At 44.0% G+C, this 16,417-nt stretch overlaps 1 protein-coding gene across 4 annotated transcripts; it reads left to right on the top strand.

Moving 5' to 3' along the window:
* The first annotated feature begins 606 nt into the window (after positions 1-606).
* LOC308610229 (U3 small nucleolar RNA-associated protein 25 homolog) lies at positions 607-10,669 on the top strand. 4 transcript variants are annotated; one of them, XR_014014458.1, is made up of 5 exons: positions 613-3,692; positions 4,881-5,063; positions 5,200-5,312; positions 7,108-7,179; positions 9,905-10,669. XR_014014458.1 is itself a non-coding variant. In XM_081259447.1 (4 exons), exons 1-4 carry the CDS (start codon positions 3,669-3,671, stop codon positions 7,115-7,117), a joined length of 330 nt encoding a protein of 109 aa, XP_081115573.1. In that variant the 5' UTR covers positions 613-3,668; the 3' UTR covers positions 7,118-8,283. The 4 variants fall into 4 exon arrangements, 3 of the variants coding, with proteins under 3 accessions (XP_081115572.1, XP_081115571.1, XP_081115573.1); XM_081259447.1 differs by lacking the exon at positions 9,905-10,669 and having other exon boundaries at positions 7,108-8,283; XM_081259446.1 differs by lacking the exons at positions 7,108-7,179; positions 9,905-10,669 and having other exon boundaries at positions 607-3,692; positions 4,884-5,063; positions 5,200-5,459.
* Positions 10,670-16,417: the final 5,748 nt, after the last annotated feature.

Genomic DNA, 16,417 nt, shown 5'->3' with positions numbered 1-16,417 from the left:
AAGGATTGCATTAAATCTGTAGATTTCTTTGGGTAGTATGGACTTTGTTTTTGAATTTTATTTATTTCTTTATACAGCAGGTTCTTATTAGTTATCCATTTAATACATATTAGTATATACATGTCAGTCCCAATCTCCCAATTCATCACACCCCCACCCCCACCCCCACTTTCCCCCCTTGGTGTCCAGTATGGACATTTTAACAGTACTAAGTCTTCCCATCTATGAGCATGGTGTATTTTTTCATGTTTCTGTCATCTTTAATTTCTTTCATCAATACCTTGTAGTTTTCCAAGTACAAGTTTTTTACCTTCTTGGTTAGATTTTTTCTAGGTAGTTTATTCTTTTTGATGCTATTGTAAATGGATTGTTTTCTTAATTTCTAATAGTTCATTATTAATGTATATAAACACAACAGATTTTTGTTAATTTTGTATCCTGCAACATTACTAAATTTATTTATTAGTTCTGACAGTTTTTTGGTGGAGTCTTTAGGGTTTTCTCCATAAAGTATCATGTCATCTGCAAATAGTCAGTTTTGCTTCCTCCTTTCCAATTTGGGTATCCTTTATTTCTTTTTCTTGCCTAGTTGCTGTGGCTAGGATTTCCAATAATATGTTGAATAAAAGTGGCAGAAGTGTGCATCCTTGTCTTCTTCCTGATTTTAGAGGAAATGCTTTCAGCTTTTCACCACTGAATATGATGTTAGCTGTGGGTTTATCGTATATGCCTTTGCTAGGTTGAGATACGTTCCCTCTATACCCACTTTGTCAACCCATCCTTGCATCCCTGGAATAAATTCTACTTGATTATAGTGTATGGTCCTTTTAATGTATTGTTGGATTCAGTTTGCTAATAATTTGTCAAGGATTTTTGCATCTGTGTTTATCAGGCATAGTAGCCTGTACATTTCTTTTTTTGTGGTGTTTCAGTATCAGGGTTATGTTGGCCTCATAAAATGAGTTTGGAAGTGTTTCCGCCTCTTCAGTTTTTTGAAATATGTTTGAGAAGGATAGGTATTAAATCTTCTTTAAGTATTTCGTAGAATTCACCATGAAGCTCTCTGGTCCTGGTCTTTTGTTTTTGGGGAGCTTTTTGATTACTGATTCAATCACATTACTAGTAATTGATCTATTCACATTTTTTCTTCATGATTCAGTTTTAGAAGATTGTGTGTTTCTCGGAATTTATGTATTTCTTCTAGGTTATCTGACTTGTTGGTGTATAATTGTTCGTAGTAGTCTCTTATGATACTTTGTATTTCTGTAGTGTCAGTTATAGGTTCTCTTTCATTTCTGATTTTATTTGGGCCCCTTCTCTTTTTTTCTTATTGAGTCTGACTAAAGGTTTGTTAATTTTGTTTATCTTTTCACAGAACCAGCTCTTAGTTTCATTGATCTTTTTTTTGTCTCCATTTCATTTATTCAGTATTTCTCATCTGACTTCTATTATTTCCTTCCTTCTTTGTTGGAAGTTTTTTCCTTTCAGCATATTTGAACATATCATGCCATCTCCTTCTGGACCACAAAGTTTCTGATGAAAAATCAGCTGATATTCTTATGGGGATTCCCTTGTCTGTAATTAGTTGTTTTTCTCTTGCTGCTTAAGATTCCCTCTTTACCTTTGACTTTTAACGTATTAATTATAATGTGTCTTGGTATGAATCTCCTTGGGTTCATTTTGTTTGGGACTCTTGGTTCTTGCTGGACCTGAATGTCTGTTTCCTTCACCAGGTTAGGGACATTTTTAGCCATTATTTCTTCAGATAAGTTTTCTGCCCCTTTCTTTCTCTGTCCTCCTTCTGGGACCCCTATAATGTGGGTGTTAGTGCCCCTTTCTCTCTCTTCTTCTGCGACCCCTTAACACCGATGATAGTACACTTGATGTTGTCCCACAGTTCCCTTAAACTGTCCTCATATTTTAAAAATATTTTTTCTCTTTGCTGTTCTGTTGGGGTGATTTCTGCTACCTTGTCTGCCAGGTCACTGATCTGTTCTTTTCTACCATCTAGTCTGCTGTTGATTCCCTCTAGTGTATTTTTCAGTTCAATTATTATAATCTTCAGCTGTGTGAGTTCTGTTTAGAACTTGCTTATATTCTGTCTCTTTCTTGAGTTTCTCACTGTGTTCGTTCATTCATCTTCCAAGTTTGGTGAGCATCTTTAGGACTATGACTTTGAATTCTTTATCGGATAAATCACTTACATCTGTTTCATTAAATATTTTTTCTGGGGTTTTATCTTGTTCCTTCATTTGGAACATGTTCCTCTGCTTCCTCATTTTGCTTGACTCTCTGTCTTTGTTTCTGTGTATTATGCAAAACAGTTACTGCCCCGTCTTGAAGGAGTGGCCCTGTGTGGGAGATGAACTGTATTTTTAACTTTTTCCTAGTTCTTGGTCATCTTATAAACTCTCTCTGTTTGTTTCACTCCCATGGAGTCTAGAAATGCAGTCCCACCCCCATCTGCCTGAGCCTGGTGCTCAAGGAGTGTCCCCTGTGTGGGCTACATGCGATTGTTGCCTCAGGTCATGTCCCGCGAGTGGCATGAGATGGGGTAGGCGTGGCTGCTCGTTGTCCATGTTTGTCAGTGCTGCACACAGGCAGTGCAGGGCCGTGGGGTAGGGGGTACTCACCCACCACCACTGTTAGCAACTTAGAGTGAGAGTGCAAAAAAGTGGCACCCACCAGTGCCATCAAGGTAGAGGGAATTTGTAAAAATGGCATCTGCCAGCATTCTGTCCCCAGAGAGAGTCCCAGCCAACTTCTGCCCCTCTGGTAGATGCTTTAAGATTAGCAAGTGAATCTCCTTCACATATGATCTGGGCTCTTTACAGACTGCTACTTGTTGCTTAGGAAAGAGATGTGGGCAGGAAATATAAATTTTTGTGATGATAATGTTAAAGCCATAATTAGTGAATATATTTATCCAAAGCTTTATGTAGAGTGAAAGAGAACTTGTGGGTGAATCCAGGGATTTGTTGAAGAGCTCTTTGAATATGGAAAAATAGATAAGAACCAGGTCAGTAATAGAAGTAAGTGTTAAAGTGATAGAAACCACCAGTAAGGAAAAGAACATTTCAAGGAGGGTGTGCTTATGCATTCGTGACAAGAAACACTAAAGTGCCATTGAATTGGTAACTGAGAGCTGTTGGTGACCTTGGCAAGAGTCATTTCAGTGGTGTCCTGAGACTCAGAGGCAGATTGCAGTACATTAAGGAGTCAGTGGGAGATTTTAAAGTAGAGATAATTTTTTGGAAGGTTTGCCAGTGAAGGAAAAGAAGAGGGTGGGAGCTAGAAGGGACCGTAGATGCAAAGGAGGGATGATGATGATGACGATGATGATTTTAATAATTAAAGCAGTTTGAGCACAATTACATGCAAAGGGGAAGATGTGGAAGGTACAAGGGGAGGCTGCAGTTGGAGAGGGTGGAAGCTAATGGCTTGGTGGTGACTCATGAACTGATGTGTGCTTGGCTGTTTTGTGTATAGGGGTGGCAATACTGCAGAGAAGCATCTGACTTTATGCCCCCTTCTATTCGTCAGACATCCTCATTGCCTCCCCCCTGGGCTTGAGGACCATCATTGGTGGAGAAGGAGAGAAGAAGAGAGATTTTGACTTTCTGTCTTGTATTGAGCTTCTCATCATTGATCAAGCTGACATTTACCTGATGCAGAACTGGGAGCATGTCTTGGTAATGCTGGTCATTAACATTTAGAGACAAGAAGCTCAGTGGTTTGAGTCTGAAATGGTTATTAAAGTCCAGATTAAAACTCAGCTTGGAAATGGAAATATTCCACATTTTCCAATTTGAAAACGGGAAATGTTGTCCCCTCTTCTACCCACAAGTTGGTCAGTAAAGTATCCAGAAAGATTAAAATTCTTGTCAACATTTTCAAATCTCCAGAAAAGATTTCTTCCCCTTAAAAGTTGCTTCTAGTAATAGACCAGTTTAGTGTGGTTGGTTGGTTGGTTGGTTGGTTGGTTGGTTGGTTGACTGATTGAAATCCCTCCTCACCAGGAATGTTTTTATCTAAAATAGTTCCTCCTATTTATGCTCGTTCTCTTTTGTTTGGTCTTCAGTGGAGATGGGAAAACATTGCTCATGATTTCTTAATTTGTGATGTTTTACAGAGAAACGTAAGATGTTTTTGTCCCCCTACTGTAATTTGTAGTATAATTTTTTTCTCCCTCTCAACATACTCTGCAATGTTTTGGGGTTTAGGATTGTGCTTTGGAACAATCCTCATCACAGAACTATAGGTTTATTTTTATAAGGCATGTGAGCATTTACCTTTTCTACAACCCCAGGACTTGGAGTAAGTTTGGGACAGATAAAGGGGAGTCCTTATTTATAAAGTAGGGAATAAACTTATGGTACTTGTGACCCTTCAATATACATTACAAGGTAAAAATATGATTAAAATAGAACAGGCATGTCGATGGTTGAGTCATCTTTATTTTGAGCAAAAGGCACATGTAGTCACTCAGGGAATTTTCTAACGTTTTGGGAACCAAGTCATGGAAGGACAGCAGCTCTGTTTTCCGTGTCATTTCCCTTCTTGTCCAAGTCCGGAACTGAGTTGCTTACAGAGTGACCAGAGTGGCATTTCAGAATTTCCTTGAAAAGAAATATTCTGTATAGGTCGCATCTTGATCCTTTTTGAGAGATCCACAAGGTGGCCAGTTTGAGCTTTTCTTCTTGTTCGCTTGACTCTGGGCAAGTCACTCACCCATCTGAGCCTGTTTTCTTGCTGTAATTTGGGAGATGATAGTATCTACTTCATGGGGTTAAATAAGATGATGGGCTTATAGAGAGGTTAGCAACGCCCAGCAGGTAAGTGTTCAATAAGTATTAATGGAGTATTACTTCTGCTCAAAGCAGTTGATGAGCCACATGAACCTACTGCCCTTGGACTCACATGGGGTGGACTTTTCTCGAGTGCGCATGTGGAACCTCAATAATCGGTCCAAGTACTATCGTCAGACGCTGCTGTTTGGGGCCCTGCAGGATGCCCAGATCAACTCTGTGTTCAACAAGTACTGCGTCAATGTGCAAGGCCAGGTGGGTTCTCTCCTTCTTTCTCTGAATTTTCATGAAGTATTGTGTATTGTTTGGGTCATGAGGCAGAAGGAGAGGACAGCATTTGGTCAACAATGGGGATAGCTCACTTCCTAATGTTCTCACTGACACCTGGCAGGTGGCTGTGAGGAACGTCCCGATGACAGGCTGCATCAGTCATGTCCTGGTGCAGCTCCCACATGTCTTCCCGAGGATGGAACCTGAAAACCTAGCTTCAGTGATTGATGCCAGGTACCCTCCCCTGTCCCATTGGATCCCTGGGGGTCACAGAGAGGGATTTTACTTGGGCATTCAAATTTAGAATTGTATTCCACGTTGGCTTTCTTAGTTACTGTTTACGAAATGAAATGAGATAACTGAATCCAATCATGCCATTGACAGAGGAGGACACTGAAGGCCAGAGAAATGGTGTGTTGTCCTAGTTCCAATAGTTCTCTGACTTACTTCACTCTGTATGACAGTCTCTATGTCCATCCACCTCACTACAAATAATTCAATTTCATTTCTTTTCATGGCTGAGTAATGGACGTTGACACTTTAGAAGATTACAGGCCAGTTACTTTGGGTGGTGTTTCCTGTCAGATTAGGTTAGGTTAGGTTTAGTTTATGCATCTTTGGCAGGAGCAGCATAGAAGCAATGCTGCGTCTTCCTCGCTGCATCTCTTCAAGCGGTGCATGATTTCCACCTGTCCCATCATTATGACACTAACTGACCACTTGTTTAAGGTGGTGCTTGCCAGACTTTTCCACTATAGAATCACTTATTCCCCCTTTATTAATTTATATTAATATTACAAGTATGGATTCTTCAGTTTGTATTCAGTGGGTTGTAATTGGTTATTATCGTTATTCCTTTAGATGCTTAAATGGTCTCTGATGTGGCCAGCAGGAACACCTTCAAGCTGGCTCCTGTGTCGTCTTGACACATCCCCCTTTAACTTGGGCATTTCTTTATTTTCTGACACTATAAGACATTCCAAGTTTGTCTTGTACTTTCCCTATTCCAGCCCTGCTTGCTTTAGTGGAAAATTATCTTAAAGCGAAGATTTGAGTGCTAAGTGTACCCAGTACTGTTGTGGAGCCACTGGTCCCAGGCCATCTCAGTGGTCAGAGTTTGGGAATATCTGCATGTGTGTATATGTATACACATACCTATGTGCCCATGACATCTAAATTTATTTCTGTATCCATATATTGAAAACCATGAATTTATACCTTACCTCCAATTTCAGACTAACAACACAGGGTTCCTTTTGTTTTCTCCCTTTCCAAACTTGTAACTCCCTTGTCAGATAGACATGTGGCTCCCATTAGGCTCAGTGGAACAACCCATATTGGTACAGATTTTCTTCCTCTTGGACATGCTTAAAATTGCTCATCAAAAAAAAAAGTGAAATCACTTTTGGGGTACTTTTCCTGCTAGATATTTAAATAGGCATTTTTATTTGTCTCTCAACATGGAGAGTAGAACTATTCATTCCATATATAGATGGGTTCCTAAAGTTTTGCAAATTTATAGGCTTAAGCCAGCCAAACTCATGGTACAAAGAACATTTTCTTAAATATATATTTTTAAAATGGAGTACAGTTGATTTACAATGTTGCATTAGTTTCAGGTGTACAGCAAAGCAAATCAGTTATACATGTATCCACTCTACAAAGAATTGTCTTATCCATAGAGTGCCCTGTGGTTATTGGCATATTTGTGCTGTGTTTACCATAGAGCCTGTGTATTATGAGAAAAGAAACGAGTTATTTGCCTAGTTCAGAGATATGAGGAAGAAGGGACTCTGATTACCCCCATCTTCTATTTCCATATTCTTTTCCCTGTGAATTGTAGCTAATTCATGGCTTTCATTATCACTATTCACAAGACTCTCAAATCTCCATCTTCTCTGGACCTCCACTCACATGTGAGCCTGGATTTCAAGTCTATGTATAGCCCCAGAAATACATGTCTTTTTTTTAAGCATCCCTACTGATTTTAATGCTAGCTTGTAGCCAGCTAACTGCTTCTCGCCTACAGAGAACACTGAGGGTTTCAAGTGCGAACCAAGCAGTATTGCTTCTGTTCCTGGCTCAGCACCTGGGAAAGAAGGTAAGCCTCAGCAGTGGCGCTGGCTCCTGAGTTGATTGCAAAGAGTTGACTTTTTGGAGTGGTTTCATCAAAAGCATGCCTTAACGTCAGGTCTCTCACACAAAATAAGGGAGAGAAGAGGGTCTACTGGACCACGGATAACAACACCTGAGCTGGAATTATACACAATCTTGATATTTCTTAGCAAGGCTCATCTTCAGCAAGCAAGTACCTATATAGTGCTGGTAGAAAACAGACAAAGGAATGGTCCCAATCCTGGGAAGAGGTAGAATTTTAAGGTAGGAAGAGGAACTTAACCAGAAAGTAAGAGTTTTAAACTTTTTTTTTTCTTCCCATAGTAATAACAACTTAGCACTTTTCTCTTTGAGGGGAAAAAAGCTTTGAGTCATGAATGCTTTCTGCAGCTGGCTGCACCATATGCAGTATTCAAAAGACAAGAACTAGCTAATCATAGAGAACCAGCGGCAGCTTAACAGCCCTCTGCTGGCTTCCAAAGGGCTTATAATTGAGTGCAGATGGTCCCGGCAGGATGGGTATGAATCCCTGCTGACTCCTCACATCCCAGAGGGCCAAGGGGGGCTCATGAAGCCTCCCAGCCCTGATTGTGCCCTCGTGGGAGCCACTGAGGAAGGAGGGGAGGCAGGTGGTGTGAGAGCCTGCTGGCTGCCTCCTGCCCAGCCTTCCCTTGGCTGTGTGGACAGATCTTCAGGCTGCAGAGTGTAGCTTTGATGAGTCTAGGGTCTCAAGATTATAGAAGTCCTGGGGTAAGGGAGCAGGGTTGGGGGTTCTTTATACTCATTGGAAGAGCCTCATCGTGTAACCTGCAGGTGGCTGCAGGGCGCCAGAGCCTCACGGAGGAGGGGTGTGGTGGGCACTGCACAGACTGCTGCTTTCAGGGAGCATCCTCCTGGGGGTGGGGCCCTCACAGCCGGCCCGGCCTCTCCTTCCCATCTCTTTCCCAGCTTCTCTCTTTAAAGGAGTCATGGTAGTCATCCTTGCACCATTCACAAAAAGCTTTTCTGGCTTTTCTAGCTAAACAATTCTAAACAAATTTCAGTCTCATTCAAAAAAAGAACTTTTCTAGCTAAGTAGAATTCTAAACAAATTTCAGTCTGCTTTTAATACCAGAGTCAGTGAATTGGGAGTAGATACACAGATAATCCAAGATTCATGTAGTCTTTGGAGGGAGAAAGAGAGAATGAACCTACCACGTCTAGCTGACAGCACAAGGTGCATTTCTTTCTAAAGACTTGTATTTCTTCCTCTTATACCATATGCTCTAGCCAGAGCTGCAGTAAAATTCTATGTATTTTATGTCCTGTTTCTGAGCTGAACACGCGTTCCTATCCCCTCATCGATTGCCTTGTTTCTGTGAGGACCCTCCTTTCTTCAGATGTGGGAAGGAGTTCTCTCTGCATTGCTTGCATTTCGGTATAATTCCTGGATTTGCCTTTCACCTCTGGCCACGTTGCCATCATTCCTGTGGGAGGTGAGAGCATGAGAAAGAACAGAGGTCTGGACGTCAATCAAACGGGCTGGCTGTCTCAATAGTTAAGAGTCCTATGCGCCAAAGGAGTCAGGGCTGAGACTGGATTGCTACAAGGCTTGCTCGCCCTGCACAGAGAAATCTGAACCTGGTGGGCAGCTCCACCTAGGTGTCACCCTCACTGCTGGGCGGAACACCTGCACTTGCTTGTCCTCCTGGCTCCCACAGTGGGCGGGGCATGGCACAGGCCGGGCCAAGTTGTCATGGTCTTCAGGCTTGGGCCTCTGCAGCTGGCTGGGACTGGTGGGAGCTGTAGCCTCAGCTGACAAGGGCAAAGAAGGCAGTCTTTGCTGCTTGGCTGATTTGGAAGCTGTGCCGAATTCCTGCCCATCTGTTCTCCCAACTGAGCCAAGGCCAAAGCTGTCTAGCTCTTGCCAACCCAGGGAATGACATGGAGCCCTGTGTCCTGCAGCCCTCATTCTCACTGCACCCTGCAGCCCCTCTCATCTGTCAGTTTGACTCCCCACAGAGATGGCCCTGGGCTCACAGCTGCTGTTTGCCCACAGATGTTCATGGATTTCTGCCTTTTGTGTTCATCATTTTTCAAAACCGGCCCTGAGCTGGGTGCTGACACCAACATTACCACCAACCCACTGTGGCTCTGTGCAGGTCCTCCTGGCCACCTCTCAGCTTTCTCATCTTTAGAAAGCGGGGTACAATCTCCACTATCCTGACAGAGGGACATGAGAGAAAGTAGAAGAGACTGCTGTTGTTTGCCCTGTACTCGCCTCCTACTTCCCTAGTAAGAGGACCCTGGATTTTATTGGGTGACAAAGTGCCCAGTCCCCCTTGCGGTAGGGTGTGGCCAGGGAAAAGAGCACTAACCTTGGGGCAGACTCTTAGGAGAGCTCTTTGAAACTGGTAGGAACACCACTTTTTCCTCTTGTTCTTCCCTTTTTCCTGCCTGCAACACAGAAGTGATGGTGGAGCCAAAGGGCAGAAGGAGCCTGGCTCTCAGGTCATATCCTGAAGCTGCATCCCAGCTCTGCATGGTCTCTCTTCACACTTTTCTGTGAAAACCTAAATCCCTCATTTGTTTCAGCCACTGAGGCCAGGCAGTATTGTTGGCCTCAGGCTGTATTGCCAAGTCCTAACGGCTACAGAGGACAAAAATGGGATCACAAGTCCTGAAGTCCAAAGGCTCTGCCTATTCTTTCTTCTTTCTTCTTGTCTCTGCAGGAACCAGCATAGAGACTGTGCTTCAAGGTTGACGCCTGGCCATTTGGTGACAGTGCGGAGTGAGCGCTAAGACGTGTCTGGCTTTGTGCCATCACTTCCGTCATCTCCAACCCAACTGGATCTGTAAGAATGAGGGAGGACATATGTCTCCTCATAGGGTTTATGGAAACTGATGGTGGCAGAAAAATAACTGGCAAGAAAACAGACTTCAATTCTCTGAAAGTTGGCGACCACCTGTTTTTCATTTCTTCAGGTGTATTTCAAAGCAAAACTAGGAAATGGGTCCAGATCCCCAGTTTGGCAGCAACTTAGAGGTCTTGTGGTCCAATCTGCTGCTTGACCCCTGAGTCGCCTATAGGTTGTCTCTGAGAGGGAGATCAGCTCAGTGCGTCGTGACCACCTAGAGGGGTGGGAGGGAGAAGCAAGAGGGAGGGGATATGGGGATATATGTATATGAATAGCTAATTCACTTTGTCATACAGCAGAAACTAACACAACATTGTAAAGCAATTGTACTCCAATAAAGATGTTAAAAATAAAAACAGGACTATCATACAGAGTGAAGTAAGTCAGAAAGAGAAAAACAAATATATATTAACATATGTGGAATCTAGAAAAATGGTATAGATGATCTTATGTGCAAAGCAGAAATAGAGACACGGATGTAGAGAACAAATGTATGGTTCCAAGGGAGAAGGGGTGGTGGTGGGATGAATTGGGAGATTGGCATTGACATATATACACTATTTTTTTAATACTTTTTTAAACATCTTTATTGGAGTATAATTGCTTTACAATGGTGTGTTAGTTTCTGCTGTATAACAAAGTGAATCAGCTGTATGTATACATATATCCCCATAGCTCCTCCCTCTTGCGTCTCCCTCCCACCCTCCCTATCCCACCCCTCTAGGTGGTCTCGAAGCACCGAGCTGATGTCCCTGTGCTATGCGGCTGCTTCCCACTAGCTATCTGTTTTACACTTGGTAGTGTATATATGTCCATGCCACTCTCTCACTTCATCCCAGCTTACCCTTCCCCCTCCCCATGTCCTCAAGTCCATTCTCTATGCCTGTGTCTTTATTCCTGTCCTGCCCCTAGGTTCTTCAGAACCATTTAAAAAATTTTTTTTTCTAGATTCCATATATATGTGTTAGCATACGGTATTTGTTTTACTCTTTCTGACTTACTTCACTCTGTATGAGTCTCTAGGTCCATCCACCTCACTACAAATAACTCAGTTTCGTTTCTTTTTATGGCTGAGTAATATTCCATTGGACATATATACACTATTAATACTATGTATAAAATAGATAACTAATGAGAACATACTGTATAGCACAAGGAACTCTACTCATTGCTGTGTGGTGACCTAAATGGGAAGAAAATCCAAAAAAGGAGATATATGTACATGTATAGCCGATTCACTTTACTGTACAGCAGATACTAACACAACATTGTAAAGCAACTATATGCCAATAAAAATTCATTAAAAAAAATAACAGGATCTGAACCCAGGTAGTATGATTCCCCCAAACCCACATTGTTTTTCACTAGTTGATGCTTCTCTAAAACAAAAACAAAAAAGCACTCAATAGATTGTAGCTATTATTATTACTACCCCTTTAAAAGGAGAGATCTGAAATTGTTGAACTCTTAAAAAGACAGAGGATTATAATGCTTTCTTGGTGGTGGTAGCCTTGTTATAAACAAACACTAAGTTGTTTTGTATGCCATCCTTCTGGATTGTATGACATTCTAAAGGGCGGTCTAGGCTTCTGAGAAGCTTAATGCCTCATATAGCAGATGATTATTGAAGGCATATTTTTAACTTGTTTGCTCTCTGTTTATCCTTGGTCCATCGAGCTTTACCCAGGGAAATTAAATTCTTAATATCAGGCCAAATAAAAATTAAGAAGATACCTTTTCTTGAAACATGCACCTACACGGAAAAGCAGCATAACAGTGTTTAAAATCATGGACACTGAAGCAAGGCTTCAGGCCTGGGTTCAAATCTTTGCTTTGCTACTTTCTAGTGATTTTTATGAAATTCCTTTAACTCTCTGTGTCTCAGCAGCCACATCTGTAAAATGGGCTTATGGTAATAGTAATACCTGTCTCTAGAGTTGTTATAATAATTAAGTTACTTAATCCATGCAGGGTACTTAGAACTGCTTGGCACATAGTCACTGCTCAGTCAGTCTGAACTAGTATTACATACAGACCTTCCGTCCCACAGCACAAAGCTAAAAGAAAACAAAGGAAAGTCGTGGGGCATCAACTTCTGTTTTGGGTTATTCTTGTCTATAAGCCTTATTCTTTTTAAGTGAGTGAAAAAGAAATTTTGAGAGAGAGGGCTTCAGAAAATAGCTGTGGGGATTTTACTCAGCAAATTCCAGGGCTTAAGGACAAGGAAGTGTGACATTTTAATGAGTTATAAACACCAGGTGGTGCTGTAAACAAGCTCAGTAACAGGCTCTTCACCTCCCCTCTGGCTGCCTCTGGGCTGCCACTGCCCTGTGCCCTCTTGAGCTGAAGAGACCCAGAAACCCAAGCCTCTTTTTCTCTTCTTCTTCTTTTTGAAACAATTCCAACACATAGGAAATGTGAAAATTCAAAGACAGTTACAAAAACTTGTGGTATAATTTAATTGTTTATAAGTTAACCCCTTTTAAAAATGAGTCCACAAATAACATGTTTATTTCAGGAAACAGTTTGTATAGAGCAGTGTACATTATGTTTTAAGAAATGGAAAATCACTACTAGGTGCAATCCATAATTAAACTCACAGATAACTGTTAAAAATTAACATTTTAAACACCCCAAATTATAATAACTTGATGAATAACTTCCTTTGGGAATCCAACCAAATTTGTACGTATGAGGCCCAAGTCAAATGGTCCCCTGCTTCCCCTTCACCAAGCTCTGGCTACACCTTTTGTGCAGAGAAAAGACTGGGCACATGACTTGGAATTCTGGTTGCTTGTCTGAACCTTCATTATAGGGGGGGGGGGTCAGAGTTTTCCTCATAGAGAAAACTGCTGGGTACTTTCCTAGCCTCTTATCCACCCACCTCTTCCAGGCCTGGCTTGTCACTCACTACCTTCTTGAGACTATCCATTTCCATACCTGCCCCAGAGCAGATGCCCTCCTAACACTTCCTCCCTCTTTGGTCCTCCTCTTGGGAATAGTATTTCCCAGACCAAAAGATAGCAGGAGGCCATGGGGAAAGAGAAGTAAGTTAATATTTATTGAACACCTACTATGGGCCAGGAACTGTCCTGGGTGCTTCATCTGCATCATCTCATAACAACCGTAAACCTAGTATCTGTCACCATTTTTTTCATGTGGGGGAAACATGCTTGGAGAAATTAGATATCTAAGGCTTCCAAAGATAAACAGCTAGTTAGCGGCCAATGCTGCATGTTTTTTCTGTCATCCCCATGAGATTGAGAAGGAGGTCAGGACTAGCGGCTCAGATGGAGATGAATCTGCAGGGGATTCTTTCAGTCTGTGGCCACGTCTGGTCCATTTTATTAAGCCCAGCAACTCTTAAGCATGAACTCTTCTCTCTGACTCCCTTCCCACGGCTTTACTTAGTTCAGGCCTTTGTTAGCCTCTTCCTGTGGTACAGTCCAGACTTTGGAACCTGCTAGCTTAGGCTTCAATGCCAGCTTTACCTTTTACTGGGTGTGTGACCTTTGTCAAGTTGCTTGCCTTTGTCTTACCTCAGTTTCCTTATTTGTAAGACGGAGATAATGACATCTTTCTTAGGAAGGAGAATTGTGAGGTTGAAATGAAACCACATAAGTACTTATAGATCTCATCAAATCCCGTTCTCTCCCTTTTGCTTGGACTGCCTACTGATTCATCCATGCTACAAATATGTACTGTGCACCCACCATGTGCCAGGAATTCTTTTGGGCACATAGGATAGACCTGCTTCCTGCACTCGGAGAATTAGAGTGCATGGGGGAGACAGAAAATAAACAACGAGAAGCTAGACAAAAATATAATTTCAGATGGTGCTAAATGCTGGAAGAAAATAGAGCAAGGTCAATGGATAGAGATCTTTGTCTGTCTTGTTTCCTCTGCACAGAATGCCCTGTCGCCACTGTGGAACTCTTACCTTTCAAGACCCCCTTCAAATGATCCCCCGCCCCCGTCTACGGCCATACCACCCTGAACGCGCCCGATCTCGTCTGATCTCGGAAGCTAAGCAGGGTCGGGCCCGGTTAGTACTTGGATGGGAGACCGCCTGGGAACACCGGGTGCCATAGGCATTTTGCCTCCCGCTGCGGCTCCGCCTTCTCCTTTAGTCGCCCGTGGCGGTGGCCGCCAGCTCCGCCCCCCCGACGGGCACCGCTGCAGGCCCCACCTCCTCCGGCCCCTCCCACCACAGCGCGCCAGAGGGGGCGCTCTATGCGGCCAGAAGGCGGCCCTGAAAGGCGGCCGCACCCCAGACGCTCCCGGGGTGGCTGACCCGGACCCAGACTCCGCCGCGGGCCCGGGTGCCGTCCGTGCGGCCCGCGAGCCCCTCGACCTGCACCTGGCCGCCCCCTCCGGCTCCCTGCCCCGGCGCCGCCACCTGTCCGCCGGTGTGGCTCTCCACAGCTCCCTCCGGATGAAGGCCCCCCTCCGCCGTTTCGCCATGGCCGGGGGCGGGAGTGGGAGCGGGGGCCGGGGCCGCTTCCCCGGGCCTGCTGGCCACCAGGGCGGGTGGTAGGTGTAGACGGCTGCAGGTGTAGACGGTTCGACAGAACCACTTTCTAGGCTCTTGTAGCCAAGTCATGGCCACCAGTCAGACTGCATCCTGGCTATCCTGCAGGGCACAGAGCTCAGTAAAGGTATCCACCCCTTCTACAGCAATGTCAGTCGGCTCACCGGCTTTGGCGAGGTAAGGACCCGGCTTCCATACCCTGCCCCACATGGATGTACAGCCCCGCCTGTTCCCTACAGATAAATACACACAAGATAAATGCAGCAGCCCTCATGCCCTCTCCCCATCCTGTCCCGGCAGAAGGTGGTGGCAGAAATGAACCGCCTGGGCATGATGGTGGACTTGGCCCATGTCTCGGATGCTGTGACACGGCGAGCCCTACAAGTGTCACAGGCACCTGTCATCTTCTCCCACTCAGCTGCCCGGGGTATGTGCAAGAACACTCGCAATGTTCCTGATGATATCCTGAAGCTTCTGGTGAGAGACTGCCCTGGCCCTCAAACCTAAAGCAAGAGATTCAAACCAGGAGCCCTTGAACCTGAGCCTCTTCTCCCTCCATTTCCTCAAACGCCAGGTTAAATATCCTCTGCCCCCAAAACCCACGGTCCACAGCCCCTGAACTCTTCAGCCCTAGGTGGGGGTCTAGGTGGTAAGAGACTCCTCCAAACCCGGAAACCCAGGGCCAACACACCACCCAGACCAGGGCTGCGGCTCCTCCATTCACACAAACCCAGAGAGGACATGACTCTGACCTCAAAGCCAGGGCTGAACACCTTCCTCACAGGGGCCGAGAGAGTGAACAGGCAGCTGGTTGTGCTGGGGGCCAAGCTGACTGTCCACGGGTCCACCCCTGCAGAAGAAGAACGGTGGCATCCTGATGGTGCCCTTGTCCGAGTGGGTGCTGCAGTGCAACCCATTAGCCAATGTGTCTACTGTGGCAGGCGAGCCTCAGCCTGGGCTCTCTGAAGACTCGGATTTGGAGCTGAAGCTGGGTCCAAATTTAGGGAGGACTTCAGAAGAGCCCCAGTGGTTTGACCCACCTATTGGCAATAGGTACAGCACCCAAAAACCCAAGAATGGACAGTACACAGCACCTTGGTGCCATGTGGAACTGGAGCCACAGAATCAAAACTGTGATACTGATGGGTATCAGGGAGGCTGTCAGACACTGCTTTATGTCAAACACATAAAGAAAATATCCACTATCAGAACCGTTGGTTGACTGACTTTTTTCACATCTTTCTGACAAAATTCGAGAAGTTGTGAGTACCACAAGCGTCATTACACTTCTGTTCAAGATGGAATCTCAGGCTCACAATCATTGTTTAGCTTCTGTATATTGCAGTGTACATAAAGGTCTGTATTAGTCTGGTTGGGCTGTTATAGTGAAATACTATAGACTGAATGACTTAAACAGCAGAAATTTATTTTCTCACAGTTCTGGAGGGTGGAAGTCCAAGATTAAGGTATTGAATACCATAAGAATTGGTTTCTGGTGAGAACAATCTTCCTGGCGTGCTGACGGCTGTCTTCTTGCAGTGTCCTCACACGGCCTTTCCTCTACGAGCAGAGGGAGAGAGATCTCTGGAATCTATTCCCCTTCTTATAAGGACACCATCAGTCCCTGTCAGATTATTACCTCACCCTTATGACTTCAGTTAACTTCAGTTACCTCCCTAAAGGACCTATCTCCTATCTTCTACAGTCAAATTAGGAGGGGCTTCAACATATAATTTTTCGGGGGACACAATTCAGTCCATAACAACAACTTAAGATAGCTTTCTCTGATTTTCAGT

The sequence above is a fragment of the Mesoplodon bidens genome (assembly GCF_964165515.1).
Source record: "Mesoplodon bidens genome assembly, contig: HAP1_SCAFFOLD_301, whole genome shotgun sequence".
Classification (NCBI taxonomy): Eukaryota; Metazoa; Chordata; class Mammalia; order Artiodactyla; family Ziphiidae; genus Mesoplodon; species Mesoplodon bidens.
Note: the sequence above shows the minus strand (reverse complement) of the source record. Positions and strands in the feature narration are given on the sequence as shown.